Raw genomic sequence first — 19,404 nt, 5'->3', positions numbered from 1 at the left:
CAGCCAAAGCTCATTGTTCAAGGTAATTAAAACACATTTAATGGATACAGTGCATGATGTTGACCATGCACTGTATCTTTTACCTCTCCCATAGCCAACTCTGCAATCCTAAACCATCATCACCAATGGTCGCAAGTTGTAAATCCGATCAGCTTTCCCATCACGATTTTCTATCCCACATGAAATGAATACTGCAAAATGTTTGGGAAAAAGAAAGGTGATTATGTTGAATGTATATATAGAATAAAGCACAAAGCTAAAATTAACTGTGGTGATTGTTTTGGGGACCAGCCCCAGAGCAGACAAACAATCATTTGGAAAACATTTTAGAAATCTGCAAAAAGAAAAACCAACAGATTGTTGTTATATATGATAAACTGCACAGAAAAAAGGCCATGTTGTTACCACCACCAGATGCTTTGTTCCAGCATTAATAGCGCCTGGCGTCACACGAATGACGACCTCACTCTCCTTGCTGATTTTCAAGGTCACAGATTAATAACCGTGGAATTATGGGCATTCGATCAACACTAACAAAACACCAATACAAAAAAGGGGAGCATTTGGTTCCCCAGATTTTTTAGATTAAATGAATTAAAAAAACGAGAAAATAAACTGCCTGAGCAATATCCAGCAAAATAACCAGATAATAATCACCACCGTTTCAGCTACAATAGCGCGACCCTCAAGACCATGTTAAGTAGGTCATTAGTTTCATTTCATAGGCTAAGTTGAGAATTGTAGCCTAATTATCTGACAGGAGATGTGCCTGACGCCACTTTGATAGCACATCATGTGTTGTGGGTTGGGCTTGTGTCTGTCTCAGTGTGCGTGGGAGTCAGCGATGAAACACGGTGGCGTGTGATGTCACGTCTCCCCCATATGCAGCGTGCCCCAATTTCACACACACACACGCACACGCACGCGCACAAGAATTGTTGCTAATGCAGAGCCAATGTTTGCAGAGGCAGCAACTGCAAATCTTGCCCGCGGAGAGCAGGGCTCAGGGATTTCTATGGTGAATTCACTAAAGCCTCGCTCTCGCAGCCTGAAAGAGAAGTCTGTGTAAATGGGCTGCGGTACCTTTTCCACATTCCCCCAGGGAACAATGTATCATTTTGTACCCTGCGAAATTTCTATCGAACATGATTTTACCAAAGAACAAAACACCCCTCTAAATGTAACCTGGTTGAGGTTAAATAAGACCAAGACCAAACTGAACCGTTTTACTGAAAATGAGAATCATCATCATTTTCATTTGTCTCCGATTATGTTTTTAGCCTGTAAAATGTCTTGTAGAATAGCCCAAAACAAACCAGTTAAAAAAAACTGTGCGGTAGGGAGGCGGCAGGACGGGACTCCCCGTGGACGCCTCAGCAAACATCCCGACATTGCATTTTTACAGTTAAGCAGCATGACGCAGGCTCTTAAAAATCCAACGAGACTCCCGCCGTGTGCCAGCTTCACCCCGCACAATACATTTCGATGTAAATGAGAAGAGTGGACAGGACTGTTGGAGGAAACCGGCCTCACGAGAGTACTTCACTGTTGCAATAACATCACGGTGACAACATGAAGGGCCTCCCGGGCTAAAGGCAGGAAGCATGTTCGGCAACAAGCATTGAAATTAATCTGCAACCTAACATGGCTGGCTTGACACAATAAGGTTGACACTGAAACAAGCTGAAGAATATGTGGGGAGGGGGTGTCTGCGTATCCTAAATGGCTGGTGCATTCTTGCGCTCCCTGGAGGGTCGAGGCAGAACCAATGCGGAAACCCGAGACCGGTGGCTTTGTTTTGCTCACGCCGCGGACCCCTTGGTTGACCCGGAGGCATGGAACAGCAGACGGAGAGCACCCTGTAATAATATACATACGGTACGAGAGCGCACGAGTCCAGAAGTGGAATGGGCGGAAGTGTTGATTCAATTGCGGGTGAGGCAACGGGTCAGCAACGTCTGCATCGAATGCAACTGCAGTAATCCCGTTTCGGGGTGGGTAACCCTTGGAGGAACAACTTCCGGCGAGAGACCCTGTATCAGGTGGACAAAGCAACCTGCACGAAGCAGACGACTAGGGATGCCTCCCGAAAAACCCGGTTTTAAATGAGTAAAATCTGCATTATTGATAAGGTCTGAAGTTAACGGTTCTTGCTTTCGGGACTTTAGAAGTTATGGAGTGAGATCTCTGTGGAAAATAGCAGCAGATGCTGATAACTGTCATCCCAAAAGCAATAACACCCTCACAAGTAAGGGAGGTAATAACAGCCGAACATCAATCTGCAGAAATATGTTCTACCGTTTGGCGAGTGTCCGTCCATCCTCGTCCACTGCACAAGTTTGCTAATGAGAATAGGTTAATAAATGAAAGCTAATTGTTTAGCTACTTGTTTAGATGCAAATGCATTTTCAAGATTTTGGAACTTCTTGTATTGCTGCTCAAAAAAGATTTGTTTACATACAAGAATAGAATAAAGCAATGTTAATTCTCATAGTAAAACCGGATATTGTGGTTACAGCCTATATACAATACTGGTTAATATCCATATCCTGCATTGCTACTGCAGTATATTACTGATTTAGTCCTGTTAATGAGAGCATGCAACAACTCGCATGCAGAGTGAAGGTATCCAGAGTATGAGATGATCACAGGGTGCATGAGAAGCTAATAAGCGAGATGAGCATATACATTTAACAAATGTGGAGTGGGACGAGCTGTCTTGTTAGCGAGTGGTACTGAGGATCTAAATATATAATCAAACTGGGGAATATGATGACAGCTTCGGATGCGACAGAATTTGACAGGATTTAGCTAAAAACACATATGGATTGTTTCCCTAAATATTCAACATTTCATGCTGCGATTGAGAGGTCATGGGCCACAGGACCTCGATGATGAAATTCTGTCGCTGCCAGGATTTGCGTGTATATGATGGAAGAAGATAAGTCCTAAAGAATTATCCATCTGCCTCGTATCGCTAAATCCATCATTCTGCATCTATTTATGCTCCCGTGATGCTACCTTCCTCTCAGTAAGTCATGGGGCTCATCAGCTGGTGTATCAGAATCAGGCCGCCGCGGTCAACAATAAGCATCTCTACGCTGTGCAGGTTTTTAATCTCTCAATTGAAAACATCAGGAAAATAATGTTTGCTTTGATCAAAAATAATATAACACACACTGTATATAAAAAAGATCATGAGGGGAATTTTTACGCAGAGAAAACATCATGTAAAATAATCATCCTTTCATAGAAAAAGCTGTGTTAGAGTGGAGACCTAATTCAGGCCACTTCACGTATCAGCGACATCATTAAAGTAGGTGCATTTATGCATATATATATATATATATATATATATATATATCTTTGTGAAACTCAGGTGTGCGATGCATGTAAAAACACGACTCATGTATGGGACGGCGGCTAAAAGAGGAAGCGGGGGGAGCCTCTGAGAAGGGATTCATTGTCATCAGCGATTCATCCTGTGATCTTTTCAGGACAGTCGCAATAATGGCAGCGGAGTTTACTACGTGTATAAGGGAGAACCCCCCCCCCCCATCAACTTTATACCGACTGCTTACTTCCTCTTCATCTCCACATATTGGCCTACATACGATGGACCACAATGAACCAGGAAGCGTTGTTGCGGTGTGCAGGGAGACAAGAGATCAGACACTGGGGGTGAGCAAAGGAGAACCTGGACTGTGGCATGGTCCACTTCCTGTTTGACTAGGAAACACATGTCCTAAGCTCAGAGATCCGTTCGACACGTCATCTACGTGCATGTGACAAGTGCAGTTCTCCATCATATCAGTAACAGTTCATGGGTTGAAAAAAACCAGATGTTAATGCCCGTTTTGGGTCAATCCACTGAAAAAGATGCCTGACAAATTAAACTTCGCTGCAATAAAAAAAGGAATCCTCACTGAAAACTGGCAATTGGCTCATATATATATATATATATATATATATATATAAAGTATTAACTGCATGGAGAAATCCCAACCAATTTACAAATCTCAATCATCTCTGGCTACAGTGTACATCATGTCGCACAATATGGCATTTCAATGTCTGCGTTTTATTTTGCTATGACTCTTAAATGCACATTTGGGACCTGTTACGTTTTGAACCTGAATCATCACAAAAACAATAAGAAAATCAGGCTGCAGTTGGACACGAAGCTCGAGAAAAGCACGGTCTTGGTCATCGGCATCGTTTCACACAGCAAAGTGATGAAGGCCCAAATGAGTAAGGCGACTACATCAAGTAGCAACTGAACTACTCACAAAAGGTGAGAAACTAAAAAGGACACAATGCAGTCACCTCAGGCAGGAAATTGTTATGTGTATAATAAAAGCCTTTCAGCTACAGGTTACAGGAACCAGTGTGTGTGTGTGTGTGTGGGGGGGGGGGGGGAGTGCGGGGGGTCTAGGCTGATGGATGAGGCTCCTTACAGGATATCTCTTCTTCTTAAATGTGGCAAGGGCAAAAACAGAGGTTATGGAGAAATACACTTTGTTTTAGTTTTTGGTAATCCTGTTGTGTTTGGCAAGTCGTAGACAGTAACAGTATGTTTTTTTTCTTTGATGTATGGATGGAGTCCCTAAAATGTTACCGCCATAGGTCCAGTAACAACACATTAACAGTGCAAAGAGGAAACAAACAATGTGATATGAGCTTTTATGAAATGCTATACTCTTTAATATATATAATTGCAGTTTGCGTGGGAAGTCTCTGCATGCCGCGTACATCGTGAGAGACTGGGCATGTGTCAGGCCCACGGCTCTACTCATTGCCTACATTGTGCAGCTCGCCAGCAGGCGTGGCGGAAGAAGCCTCCCGGCCCTTCAAGGAGCTGCCTGACCGCCCGGCCGCTGCCCAGATTGAGAGGCCTCACTGAGTTAGTACGCAAGATGGCAGCCACAATGCCGCTATTCTACTGGGAGGTGGGATCACTGGGAAGGAGGATATGACCAAATCGACAATGCTTCGCAAGGCAACACTTGTATCACACAGTAAGAAACTAAAAAGAGTATCATGGCAAAGACAAATTACCTGCAGACTAAAAATAAAGACAACAGAATATATGCAACTGTTTCAATAATGGATTCATGTTGGAAGCAAAAGTACTGAACATGTTACTGAACTAAAATGTCTTACATGTGCATATTTGCTGTTTTTTTAAAAATACATTTTTCTCAGCTGTTGCTGATGGTAAATGTAATAACTTTGGGCTTTGGACTGTTGAACAAATACCAAACAACTAATCGATTAATCTGCACAATTACTGATAATTCAAATAACCAGTAATTGCAGCCCTAACAGAAACGTGTGTATAACTAAATAAATAGTATGTTTCAAACAGCTTGAATAGGAGTCGGCCAAATGTCAGTAAACGTGATATGATAATACACCTCTTCGGTCTCTCAACACATTTAAAAAGAGGAAGCACTGCAGGTGAAGAACAGATCTGCAACATTTACAATGAACCTGCATAACTCAGGGGATGTGCACAAAACCTTATAAGACACAATAAAAACCCATCACGGTCTGCATCTGGGTATAAAGACGCATGCGCCGCTAACGCACTATACCAGGCTGCTGAAACGCAGGCGGACGCCGAGTTTGTGACGTTGAGCGCATCTCCACAGAGTGACCCCTCCTGTCGGGCACAGTGTGTCTGCGCACCATCTGTGATGTCCTGTTGCTCGGGAGTGTCAGTATACTGTTAAGCTCTGCACCGTCGTCTCCGTGATGAATCCCCCTCTCTGTTATTGCACTTGCTGATTAAAGAGACAGCGGACATTGGGGAGAAAGGGTGGGACTAAACGCAGCAATTGTGTGGAGGTCAGCAGGGGCACTTGGACGGGCTTCAAATGGGCAATGAGATGGTCAGTGTACAGACAGAGGAGCCATTACCTCCCTGCTGAGAGCGTATGAGACGGGCTTAACGCAAGACAGCAACGCGGCTCAGCCCCCTCGCAGCTTTTATGATCGACCAGACAGTGAGGGTTTATTGACCCCCATTCCCCCCTCCCCCTCATAGCTAAAAAGGACAGGGCTGACATGAAGCCTGGCCTGCAGAAGTACACGATGGACATGTCCTGTCACCTCTAGTCTTCGTCAAGCTGCACCTCAATTAGACTACTCCGATCTAGCCAGCAGTCGGTCGGAGAGATGGGGAAAGAGTCATTGACAAAGAAGAACTTAGTGTGGGCGAAGCCACCTTACTAGATAAGCCCCGACTTAGCGGAGGGGAGGGCTACACAGTCTCACTACTGAGACTACAGGGTCAATGCTGTATTTAGAGGCCCGGTACGTTACACAGCAACAATGAAATGAAACACTGTGGGCTTAAAATGGCTTATTAATTTTCGCATCGAAGCATCCGTCGTCACCGCTCTAACTGCAGTCCCTTGCGGCGCTCTGTCGGACACACCGGCAGCAGGTTAGCCCGAACAAACGGATCCCTGACATTCCTCTGAGCGGGGTAACAAACGCAGAATGCTGGTCAGCCTCAAACTGACTAAAAAACAGTTATCAAAATAGAGATCAAGATTTGGAGGGATAATATTTGTCAGTGACAGGTCAGATAACAAGGGACTGCTCTGAGATAATACGCTACTATTAGATTGGCTCCCCGAAAACAACCCGGGAGTACGATTGTAAGTGCATTAGGCAGAGCAGTCGGGCATTCCTCACCCAGGGAACACGGGAACACTGTGCAAAGTAACAATGGAGGCTGACTATAGACACTGCACAGCTTTTGTCAGTCCTGCCACAGCTTGCAAAGGTATGTACATTTCAGTCCCCACTGGGAACTGACAAACAAGGCCAAAACTGCTAGGATGGCAGACTGGCCAGATTATTTAAAAAAAGGAAAAAAAATAAACATTTTGCCAGAACACAATTACATTTTTAGGCATTTAATGTTCGTTAATCTGAGTATTAGCAATCCGTGCTGAAGTGTCGTTGAGCAAGATGCCAGAGCTCTTTAATCTCTTATGATGCCCTGACCTTTGACCTCCCTGTGGAGTGTGTGTGGGGCGGAGATAAACAGTATAATCATAACTGTGTTGTTGTATTTTTCTATCAGCTGTCATTATAAAGTCATAATTATAAGTCACAATTATATAAACAGTGACTTAAATGTAGTTAAAACAAAGAGAAATACTGAAGAATGTCACAAATGAATAGACAATATATTAAAACAATAGAGAAAATCCGTGTTTCCTCCATGCACATTGAACCTCAGCTCCAGACCCATTACCTTATTCTAGTGCCGCGTGTGTGGGGCTACAAACATCGGACAGACTCATGCTTCTAATGCTAATTGTTTCAAGCATAATAAAAAAACGGAAACTAAAAAAGGTCCAGACTGCAGTATTGGTAGAAGTTTTACTTTTTTTTTATTATTGCGACGACACAACTGTCCCGCTACGTTGACGACGTTTTAAACGCGTCCAAAACGAGGCATCCGCTTGTATCACACCGTTGCAAACGGTCCTCGTTTAACCGACCCCCGGCTTCAGATGTTGGCTCCCCGACAGCACCAAATCGCAACGAGCGGCACAGCATGTGTGGGGAAAAGACAGGGAATAGAGTGAAAGGTAAACAAAGGCTCAAAACGTAAGCCGCGACCAGGGTGTCCGACTATGGAACCAGAAGAAAGGAGGATGGTGGGTGACTCGGAGGGTTTTTTTGTTGGGAAGAGCTGCAAACCCCCCACAACAAAAACACATTGGTAGGCAACGTAAACGACAACACGAACGTCTTTAAACCCGTTACCGTGTTACACATTGTGTGTGTGTGCGCGCGCCTTTGTTGCTCTGCTGTCAACCCCAACGGAGGCACCGGGGGACCCGAACGGTGGGCTACACATCTAGTTTGGACCTAGCATAAACAGTGTCCGGTAATGGGTCTCGTGACGTTACATTGGCCGTTACTAGCAGCTAACGCTAGCGGGTTTAACGTTAACGGATGTAACGCCGTGTGTCGCAACACGTCCAAGCCCTGGAGTGAACCACAGCCCCAACAACAACGACCGCCAACGTTTATACCGAAGCGTCCCGAGCTAAACCCGTTACAGCGGTCGCAGCAGCGGCAACACAACGAGACAAAACAGGGACTGCACTGTGGGCAACTCACCCGCAAAAAGATACCGCTGTGTTGTCGACCAGATGTTGCTGCAAATTAGCGATGAAGGCCCATTAGGATGACTCCTTGGATTGCTGGGGGGGCATCCAGGTTTAGCGGCGTTGAGGTTAGACAATCCCAGACGTGGTTTTGCTTTGACGTTTTTCCGTACTCTGCCTGCATGTGTGTGTATGTTTTTGCGCGTGTATGTGTGTGCGTGTGTGTGGGGAAGGGAGGGGGGCGGTGGGGGGCTCTGAGAGGCCCTGCTGCTGGAGGAAATGGTCTCCGCTTCGTCAGAGGAACACGCATGCGCAGAGGGATAGGGGCAGCCACTGGGGTCGCGAGCGGTCTGCTAGCACAGCCGCGTGGCCAACAGGTGATACTGTCAACTGATGGCAGACTTGTTACTGAGGGAAATGTGTTCCCCGAGGCGGTCGCATGCTGCGCTTTAAAGCGGGCACGGCCATGGTGTGGGGGGAGTACAGGTGGGCATGTGCTGTAATATACCGGTACATGGCCTACTACTGTATCCGGGTCCTCCACACCTTCCCTCAGGATAACCGATACTTGTGCAAAACCCACCGTTTCTGTCCTGTCACACATTAGATATGATACTAATATACAGATACATTCCCCTTATTCACCGTACGCTACTTTGGTTTGAATATGATTAAACGATTTGTTGGGGATATATGCAGTTACACTGTGTTAGTAAGCGTTGTGTCTGCCTGTTCAGGGGCCCAGTGGCAGTCATGTACACGCTTTCCTAAATAAACACGTTTGACCGATTACCATAAATACCACAGTAATTATAAACAGGGGTCTAATCGCGGCCTCCTTTGTTGGTAAATCACAGGTGCAACTAATTACATTAACGACGGCTCCATTTCACGTCCAAATCCGAATTAGTTAGCTCAGTAACCAAATATGCACCAAACCAAGGCTCTGGAAGTAGAACACCCAAATAAAATGCAGCCGTAATTAATGTTATTGCTTACACCTGTGTTTATCATGCTATGGCGTGTTTAAATGTAGGCTACGCTGTAAAAACCACAGACACACACACTATATGAGTATTCATATTCATGCAAGTAGAACAATGTCACTTTCAGAAATAGGCTTCACTACAAGTAGTCTTTTAATACTTATGAAATAATGTACTATAACTATAGTAACTCACCATGCTGAGTGGCCACTTTCATTGTGTTATATTATTGGATAACTCCTTGGTGCATAAATGTGTTCGTAGCATTTGAATGTTGCAGCAGATAAAAAAGGCTAATTCTAAAAAAATGATCATACATTTTGTATTTTAAATACCAATGTCCAAAGCAGTTATTATAGCTGTCAAACAATTATAGTTGGGTAAAAGTACAGTATTTTCCTCCTAAATATAGTTAAAGTATACAGCAGCGTCACACGTAAATACAATATAGTGAGCGTCTCAAAACAGTCCTGAGGTTTAGTTATTGAAGGGTTTCCGCAATGACCACAAACGACACATCTCACAATTATAAACACAGCGGTTGCGAATATTTTTTAATTTATTAGTTGCATATAAAGGAGCGCCCACCCTGTAGCGTCTGCATCGTTTCAGAAGACCAGGGATCACATGTCTACCTAAAGACACATTATACACATGCACACCACATGTTTTTAGAGGACGCTCTTCATAATGCTCTTCACCAGGCTTACACACGGCCGTCAGAAATAACAAATCAGTCAAAACTCTAGGTACAAAATATCTTCAACATTGTCCAGTTGAGTTGACGACACTTCTGAAAAAAAACACGAGGTACAACCCCATCAGCACTGAATTCACATTATTTTGTGTCGCAAGGTTTTCCTCGCCCCCCCTCACAATACATAATCTCAAGATCCACCCAAATCAAATTTACAAGAAATGTTTCTTCTTTCTTTTATTTTTTTACTTGATTGCTTTATTACAATCATGATCACATTTTAAGTGTTCCATTTAGTCTTTGCTGTAATAGAGAGGGAAAAAGATGAGGCTCTGAAAAAGCAGAGAAAAAAGCTGCAGTGTCTTAAAACTAACTGCTAGTGTTTCCCTGAGTGGAGGTTTGACTTATATTAATATTCCAACCAACAACAGATTCATCCACTCTCCTCCCCCTCCCAGCTGTGCACACCTGGATCTGGGCAGTATCTGGTATTGGGTAAACTCTCAGGTCCCAGATCTGTTGTGGAGGTGTCAATTGAAACACTCTTGTTCACCACAAATGACTCGATTCTTTCTAAATGTTTTTGGCAGAGCAGCCGTAGCTGCAGCTTTAATCAAAATGTATCACCCCTCCATCACACATTTGGTTCAGAGAGGACTGAAGTGCAATAAATGATTAATCGGTTCCAAAGTGTTGCAGTTAGTCGAGTGAAAACTCTGCAAAGCAGTCTGCAAAAAGGGCATTTATTACTTTTGGCTAGTTTGACTCTCAGGTTTGAACTGACTCCTTGATTTATTTAGCAGTTGGAAAAGCAGTTCATAACACAATAACTTAAGCGCTCTAAAAAAAAAGAAACAAAAAGACACCACCATAATTTCAAAAGTGCGTAGCTGCCAGTCGAAAAATCAGATTGTCCTTTTCCTTGTAACGTTGACAGTTTGCTGATCTGAGGTTTTAACAGAAGATCGCTACGGTTACCAGACAAAAGGAATGGTTACTTCGGTGGCTGAAACTGAGGCGTCAAAATGGAAAATAATAATTAAGTTTCACCCAACCAAACGAGCCGTAATCCCTAGAGATAAACCTGGTACAAGATGTTTTTGGTCCATGGAATGTGTGCTTCAAAATCCGGACTAATCTGCAAGACTTCAGAAATACAGAAAATTAAGCCTCAGGGGTGACATCTCCTTTTCATGTTCAGTGTTAGTGGTTAAGGACTCAACAGACAGGGCAGCGAGAGTGCTATTGGATGTACTGTACATATAAAGTTGTTTACATGTTTCATACATTGTTCCTGAGAAGTATTCCAAAAATAAATACAAATACAAATATAAATTCTGTGTAAGAACACCGTTTCAGTCAAACATGCTATGACCATTACGTGACTAAACCCACCCATTTGAGTGGATCCAACATTGCATTAAATTGAAAGATAATGGACGTGTTTGCTAGATGAATATCAGGTTTGGGTTGGCAGACAGCTTTGGGCAGAGCTATGCACGGGATCAAGGGGTCACAGGGTCACGGGGTCGGGACCGGCCTCCACATGCAATCTGGAGGAGGAAACAGGAACTGTGTCTCTGCTACTCTGACTGGTCACAGGATCAGAGGTTGCGGACTCAGTGGTCAGCGTTTTGTAAACACATTCACATAGCCACCCAGAGCCCTTATCAAAACACGCCAAAGAACAGGAAACCTTTCCCTCTCAAAAACAGGCGATGTCGCACGCAACGCGCGGCACCACCCCCTCCTTCTCCGGGAGTTTCCAGAGGGGCAGCAAGGAAAGCACTACACCATATGCTTTCAGACGTGTCCTGAAGTTGTATACACTTTCTGACCAAATATTCTTTGTCCTATTGCCACATACACAATGGTACCATTACCCACTGAGAGGAGCAGACCTATTGTAACTCAATGTCAGTGGCTTCTCCGTTATGGCGTGTGCAAGGGAATGACAAATTTACATCCAAACGGTGAACGGTAGCGGATTCCAACTTCCTGGAAAACCAGTTTCGGGATGCCAATGTCACAGAGGTAGACCCTGCTCTCTGTCTCGGTCAACGGTAAAGGAAGGCCCAAAGAGAGGGTCCACTTCGCCTCGACAGTCTGATGCGGACCACCGATCGCGGGGTCGATACTCAGGACGGGAGCACGGTTCTGGTTGGCCCAGTCGGCGGCCAATTGGTACCAGGACTGCTCCCCCAGCATTGGGTTCTCGTGGCAGTCCAGGCAGTTGATGACCAGGTCGACTGGGCTTGTCGGCAGGTCTGGAACAGAGGAGATGTTGATGAGCGTAGTGTTTCAAAAAGGCACGAAGATACTTGGGATCCGGCTAATAACTGAAACCAGGAGATACTCATATGAATGCATGTAAAGTCATCATAAATGTGTGGAGTCATAAATTATCGTCAATATAGACGCAACGTGCCTTTAATGCCGCTGCTCCACTAGAGGGCGACATTTCTCTGTGCTGGTCTGTTCCAACAGGACAACACAGCCGGTCCTCTCAGACGCTCTGAATCATGTTCACATAGATCCTCATGGCCCTTTCCATCAGTGTCACTAACTCTACAGCTGATTTCACAATCCACCTGCTCTCTGTACTCTCGGTGTGTTCTACCTTTGACACTGGCCACCTGCTTGCTGCCAGTCCTGGTGTAGAGGTGGACCTCGCCGGTGACCGACTCCTGCATCTTGACGAAATTGGGCAGGAACAGGATGACCTCCACCCCGTGGTTGGCCAAGTGTCTGCCACAGCTGACGCCCTGGGCTCCCTGGATGTGTGGCCCACACAGGAGGACTACAGTGGGCCTCTGGTGAACGTTTTTGGGGGTGAGTCTGGAGACATTTAAGATATGACAATATTACTGCAGGAAGAAAGACATCAGATGCAGTATTCGTAGGTTGAACAATAAATATGTGATCAAACAAATTGCATCATAGCCAACGTGCTGACTGGCCAACATCCAACAAAAGGACAGCACGTTAGTTCAAAGACACCCCAACATGCATGAAACACTAAGAGGTAACTAAAGGTAGGTTAAAAGACTACGTACACATTTGCTTCAAAAACATACAATGAACATACATAAAAAACTTTTTAGAAAACCTAATCAATAACAAAGCTAGTGGTTGTAAAAAAAATAGATGTATTTTAGTTATCTGAAATTAAAAGTATGACTTAGTTAACTCCGCCTAAATGCATTTATTTGGTCTCATTTATAAAGTAGTTAACATGTGTATATGTTTGCAATAACATGCATGAAAGAAAGCTGTGATTTATGAAACCTATATCTCTTTAATATTTATATTTTAGATAATGTGAGGTGATTGGAAAATGGCAGTAAAAATGGTCAGGAACATTCATTTACGGACAGATTCGCTTTTCTCATAATTGATATGGCCAACAAAATAGTGTGGCAAGACATTTATTTTTATAATGATAAAACAGGATCATAATAAAATAAGATGCCTATGGTCCAACCTTGCTGCCATCTATAGCAGCTGGTAAGCACAACTTTATAGAAAATGATTTGGTTAGCTTTCTAACTTCATCTGGTTATTAAGTATCTGCTTCAGTTTGTTGCAAAACAAATTACATGCATCACTTTCTAACAAAAAAGCACACCAGAATTGTTGTTGTTGTAGTCACAGTAATCTCTTTAGTGATGAAGTTGGCACATTGTTGTCCACTATCTTACTTCTAATGACAACTTTAAAATGTTCCATTAGTTTGCTTTTATTGCTCGACATCCAAGCAACACATTTGAAGCTTGATTTAACGTATCTGGACACTTTTTGAGTTGAACTTGAAGGACTCGTTTGACCGATGGGGAAACAGTGGAACGCCATTGTAGCGCCAGTGGTTCTGGTATTACAATGCAAAATTGCACTTGATCTGAGCAGTGGCTCCAGTGTAAACTTGAGACCCACAAGTAGTAGAGCGCTGCTAAACTGATGAAAGAATCAGAGAAAACAAACCCGTTTGTTATACGAGCCTCTGTGCAGCCGTTCTTTGATCTTAAATAAGATTACACTGCTCGCGAAGGTAAACAACACAGAGCAGGGCTTCAGTCTGTCCGTGTGACCGCTCACTGTCGTGCCTTTCTAAGAAAATAAACCCTGAAGGAGGGAGTGTCAAGGTTAACACCATGTAACATATATAGGGACATGGTAGTAAAGATGATTGCCATGGAAACGGGAAAACAAGGTTGGACGGACCTGCTCCGATGATTGTATAACTACTCTGAGGAGGCCGCCAGCGGCTCTATCTCCAGGCGTCACACCCACAGTGGTATTTCTCACCTGTTCGGTCCGCCCAGCAGAGTGAGAGCCATCTGACTGGAGCAGACGCCGGTCGTCTCCAGCCTGCGCTCGAGAGACAGGCCCCAGCGCTCCGCGGCCGCCAGCAGACGCTTGTGAAGCTCATAGGGGATGCTGGGAACCACCAGGCCCGAATCTGCAGAGAGATGGGATGGAGAGCATGTCAATGCCGTTATATGTATGTATGTATGTATGTATGTATGTATGCGTGCAAGTGTGTATGTGTGTATGTATGCATGTGTGTGTTCTTGCGTTCGATGCAACGGAACATACGCCTAAAGTTCAGTCTCAAACGTGGAGAGTTCATCCAAATTTAAATTAAGAATATATATGCCCATGTTTGTGGGCTTACGTTGGAATGGTGTGACGTGTATCTAATTTCTAAATTAGAGCTGCACTGTCCTCCATCTTCATAAGAACTATTTCATTTTAAAAAGTATGTCCTTGAAAGAGGTGAAACCCAGAAACCTGACATAACGACAAGTGCTGGCCTATTGATAAACACACGGGAGGGAGGGGAGGAGGGGGGGGGGGGGGGTACCCCTTCTTCTTCTTCCTCTTCCTCCTCCTCCTCCTCCTCCCCATGAGCCGATCTTGCGCCCATCACGGAAGATTCTCTATTTCCTCTCCCATTTGTCGCTACAGTCTGCTGCAACAAAGAGGAGATTGGCAGCCTTTACAAAATATGAAAAACGCGAGGCTGCCAGAGTGAGACCCCCATTCCCCGCAGGGCCCCTGAGTTCACACACACCTTCCCCGCGGTGTCGGACCGATCCCCAGCCCTGAGCTCTCGGATGGACCCCCCACGTCAGCTACCGTCTCAGTCAAAACATGGGGCATGTTGGCGTGACAGCAAAGGGACAAACAACCCGTGGTGAGAGATTGGGGAGGACTAAACATGGGGGAGGCGTGGCGGTAACAGTGGACTCAACCATGTCTCTTAAAACAAATTGTTGACTGATCTACCAAAGGCTATTAAACAAAGTAAAAATCTGGAGAGAAAAAAAGTTTAAAGTAATTCATAGTAATTTGACAGGTTCTGTGCCCCTACAACGACACAGCTAGGATTTTTTTTTACATTAGGCGCCACCGGGCCTCACGTGGGAATCGATACAAGAACACATTGCCTCTTATATTTTTGTAGTTATCCCCGATTGGTTCTTATTTAGCTGGCAACGCATTGATTTGTGGGATTCACCGATATTTGGTATATTTTTGCTTTACTCGCAAAATTTAAGAGTGGTCGAAAAATTGTATGTCCAACTCAAGGACGTTTTTAATTTAAGGAACATATACATTTTTTGTCATTATAATTCTATTCGTCCAATTAAGACTGTAACCCTTCGATAATAAGGCCTTTGTTCGGCTTCTGAAGAGCTGATTTACTGCTCTTTCATGCCGACTCTAGAACATTTATTTTACTTTAACAGTGCCTCCAATTCACTGCTGCAAAAACTCTTCTTCCAAGAGGCATTTTTTTCCAGGTCTCGGGCATCTGCTTGAGTATTTGCATACAGTCCAACACCTGCTCTTATACAGCGTTTAGGGAGCGTAACCTATGCTGATAATTGACCTCTGATGTACGATCACCTGGGTAAGAGCATATTTGGATGGTTAGGATAGTTTGGTGGAGTTGACTTGAATTCAGAGAAATGTAAGAGAATGTTGCTGCACGAGGCCCGTTGCTCAACGAGGAAGCAAGGCAACAACTACGGCAAAGCAGTGGTGGCTCATGAGTGCTTACTGGAGCCAAAAAAAAAACACTTCAATCCCTTTATTGTCAGAATTGCTTTCACCTGTATACTTTTATTGTATTGTATTTTTTTTTTTTTTACTACTGTATTAGAGAACTACAACTCAGCCTTTTATCACTGTACAAACTGAAGTGTGCGGAAACCTTTTAAAAGAGCCTTTTTGCTCTGTCTTTTGCCCGTGGCAGATCAGAAGGGTAATGAAAGTCAAGCTGCGGGGGACTGCAGGGCTCAGGATCCCGTTGATAAATGAAGCGGCTGGGAGGCAGTTAAGTCCTTATTGGCCTCCTACGGATCTCTGGCCTGGTAGCTGAGAACTTGGTGGCCTCAACGGCATGCACGAATTTTCGCACGAGGCAACATTTCACCCCGGCATGCACCGCGGACAGAGTGACCCCCCCCCCCCCGAACACAAGATAATTACTTAGAAACACAGAGACTCATGCCGTGCCTGGCGGACATTCTTGCTTATCTTTAGGTCGGCCCTAATCCCCTCCAACTATTCTTTTATAGATACCGCACAAAGACTGCTAATACATGACAGAAATGCCGATCCTCACGAGAGCGATAACCAGAGGAAGAGTCAACTGCTTCTTGTCATGCAAACTGCTGCCTCGAGTGCAGCGCGCCGAGGAAGTGGGAGTTGCACTCGTGCGCACCGATTGTTTTTTAACCAGCCCGCCAGGTGCGCTCCTTAATAACTCTCTTGCTGAAGTTGCAGCTACCAAAAGCACTCAGCATACGCACGCCATCTCTCACACACACACACACACACACACACACACACACACAACTAGCTGAACCGGGTAGTCGTGAGTATGCGGCAGCACTAAAATAAACTGTGCTGGAAGCAATCCTTCAAGCATGACAAGGGAACTGACGACACTGAAAGCAATACACGCCGGCTGGATGCGGGCCATGTGTGTGTCTGAGGCTGGCGCTGGGTGAGGGAGGGTTAGACAAGGCTGTTCCATTCCTCTCCGCCGCACTGCCAATTGAACTACGTTGACCTCCACTCTGAGGAGGCGGTAGCGAGAAAGGTCACAGAAAAGCAGCTTAATGTGGTAATGTGTGAGATTCCTTTTTATTTTCTTCCCTATTTTGGTCATATCAGTGCTCAGTTGGGTGGGTGGGGGAGGGGGGCACATATCAATTAAACCATGCAACACATTGGATATTCTGTTAGCAAAGTTCTCCTGCTAAAGGACGTGTTCGTCGTTTCTGTGGGCCGATTACAGGGGGAGCGGGGTGGAGTCAAAAGTCATGATGACCGGTAACCAGGAGGTTATGATGCCATTTGCCCCAAGATGACCTTTATCTGGCAAATGCATTCACTGAGACCCCCTTTATCGTGCATGTTGTTTTTTCTCATTGTGTTCAGCAGAATGAGATGCTACGGCAAATTACTCAGTGAGCGCTTTACAGTATTGTGTAAAAGAAGTCTACTTTTGGCAAAAGCAGCAACTGTGCTTCCAAACGGTGTTTGGTCAAAGATTAAAGACGGTGGGAAACAAACTCTTTAGATTCGTCTTCAGCGCGAGTGAACGCCACTGCTCGTGTCAAAACCAGAGAGTCTACAATCATGAAAGGAGCTTGAAAGTTAAAACGCCTCACGTCCACACTCGCCTTCCCTTTCCCCGACAGCATGCAGGTTTCGGGAGAAGATCACTGCACACGCTGTGGGTCGTGTGGGTTAAATATATTTTGTGATGTCACTCTTTTCTTTTGCATCCTGCATTCTCCAAAGCGATACGACAGAAAAAATGAAAGAAAAACTAGGATAACCAGCTGACAGTTCGCTTGATTGCAGTTTGTGCTGCCGCATTGCTTGTTTTGCTCCGACGAGGCGTCACTAAAATGCTGGAGTCAATCACACTGCAGGAAAGCAAGACAATAGCGGAAGTAAACTTACACGGTCTGAAACAATTCTTGACACAATAAACAATAGTCTATAGAAACAGGCCTGTCAAACACCCATGCCAGCGCGCTATGGCAACCATCGCAAACAGGCGGGCAATTTCTCTATCCTCATACTGTTGACGTCTGTTTACTGGCAAAGATTCCAGGTCAAGAGTGCTGTGGCTCTTTCCTGTTTCAGAGGTGCTGTTTATGTAAGGCTGTGCGGCGGCACGCTAATTACAGAGTGCAGAGGACGGGGATTATGATGACAGCCCTGGGAAGCAGATCTGCCTGCACGGTAAGAAGAGGAGACTCTTTGCCGATCTGCTCGGTGTCACCACGGGCAGACGGACAGCCTGGCGACACTTGTTCCCCGTCATCCTTGTTCAGGGGAAAGAGAGAGGAGATACTGCACATATAACTGTGCTGAACAGAGAGATTTCACCAAAGAAATAACTTCCTCAAGTCACTCCACTGTGGCCATGCACACAACCTTATCTTGAGACCAGACACAGGTGGAGTTTGATCCCTCCAGTTGTGGTACGACACCTACTCACACACACACACACCATGCGACTCAGGCCTTTTCTCCACTGTTCCTATGGAGTGACGCCGGGGCCTGCGTTAGCATGCCATTGACTTATCTTATGTTTGTGTTAACCAGTTATGTAATGCTCGGGTTCCTAGAGTGCGCAGGGGTGTGCTAAAGGACGTGTTCATCGTCTCTGTGGGACGATTACAGGGGGAGCGGGGTGGAGTCAAAAGTCATGATGACCGGTAACCAGGAGGTTATGATGCCATTTGCCCCAAGATGACCTTTATCTGGCAAATGCATTCACTGAGACCCCCTTTATCGTGCATGTTGTTTTTTCTCATTGTGTTCAGCAGAATGAGATGCTACGGCAAATTACTCAGTGAGCGCTTTACAGTATTGTGTAAAAGAAGTCTACTTTTGGCAAAAGCAGCACCGTGCTTCCAAACGGTGTTTGGTCAAAGATTAAAGACGGTGGGAAAATAAAATAGTCCCTCCAAAGCAAACAGTGTACACAAAGCTGGCATAATCACTGATAAAATGTCCGTGGCTCCATAAAAAACACAAGACACCCAAATTTTATTATTTTTCTTTCCTCATAAATACAAAACCGCATAAGGACAAACTCTTCTTGGCACACACCTAATTTTTAAACACTAGCATTATGACCGATTAAACTAAATAAAATCTGCCATTAAGTCAATAACAGGTTGTTGTTCCTGTTTTTAATATTAATTAACAGTGTGTTGTTCCGCCTCGCAGTGCTCTGACCTCCCTACCCCGTCTGTGGCAGACAATCCCAAACCCATCGGTACCTATAATAAAAACGGATATTTAAAAAGGAAAAATAGAGTAAACATATGTAGTTATAAGTAAGTTTTTTTTTATTTATATATTTATTTATTATTATTTTTGTACAGACTAAATGCCCCCATCTTTCATGGGTCATATCAGGAACAACTACAGAATTGGTGAGGCAAATTGAACATGGGCCTTTGAGCTGAAAGCCGGTGGCCCTAAAACCTGATTCAACATCTGTCTTTGCAACAGTTTCAATATGTGTTGCTGCCATATCGAC

The 19,404-nt window shown here is 44.6% G+C and overlaps 2 protein-coding genes across 3 annotated transcripts in view; both read right to left on the bottom strand.

Annotated features, from left to right (window-relative positions):
• Nucleotides 1-8,452, bottom strand: part of LOC117728134 (tyrosine-protein kinase CSK) — a 32,516-nt gene extending 24,064 nt beyond the window's left edge. The window contains exon 1 of the mRNA XM_034528891.1: nt 8,152-8,452. The gene's annotated coding sequence lies outside the window, so the exon portion shown is untranslated. The remainder of the gene's footprint in view (nt 1-8,151) is intronic.
• Nucleotides 8,453-9,653: 1,201 nt separating this feature from the next.
• LOC117727835 (enhancer of mRNA-decapping protein 3-like) overlaps nt 9,654-19,404 on the bottom strand; it is a 19,089-nt gene continuing 9,338 nt past the window's right edge. The window contains exons 5-7 of one of the 2 annotated variants that reach the window (XM_034528347.1): nt 14,127-14,280; nt 12,442-12,659; nt 9,654-12,088 (exon numbers count right to left, since the gene is read on the bottom strand). In XM_034528347.1, coding sequence (XP_034384238.1) covers nt 11,754-12,088; nt 12,442-12,659; nt 14,127-14,280 — 707 coding nt within the window. In that variant the 3' untranslated portion in view covers nt 9,654-11,753. The remainder of the gene's footprint in view (nt 12,089-12,441; nt 12,660-14,126; nt 14,281-19,404) is intronic. The other variant, XM_034528354.1, reaches the window with a different exon arrangement.

The sequence above is a fragment of the Cyclopterus lumpus genome, chromosome 3 (genome assembly GCF_009769545.1).
Source record: "Cyclopterus lumpus isolate fCycLum1 chromosome 3, fCycLum1.pri, whole genome shotgun sequence".
Classification (NCBI taxonomy): Eukaryota; Metazoa; Chordata; class Actinopteri; order Perciformes; family Cyclopteridae; genus Cyclopterus; species Cyclopterus lumpus.
Note: the sequence above shows the minus strand (reverse complement) of the source record. Positions and strands in the feature narration are given on the sequence as shown.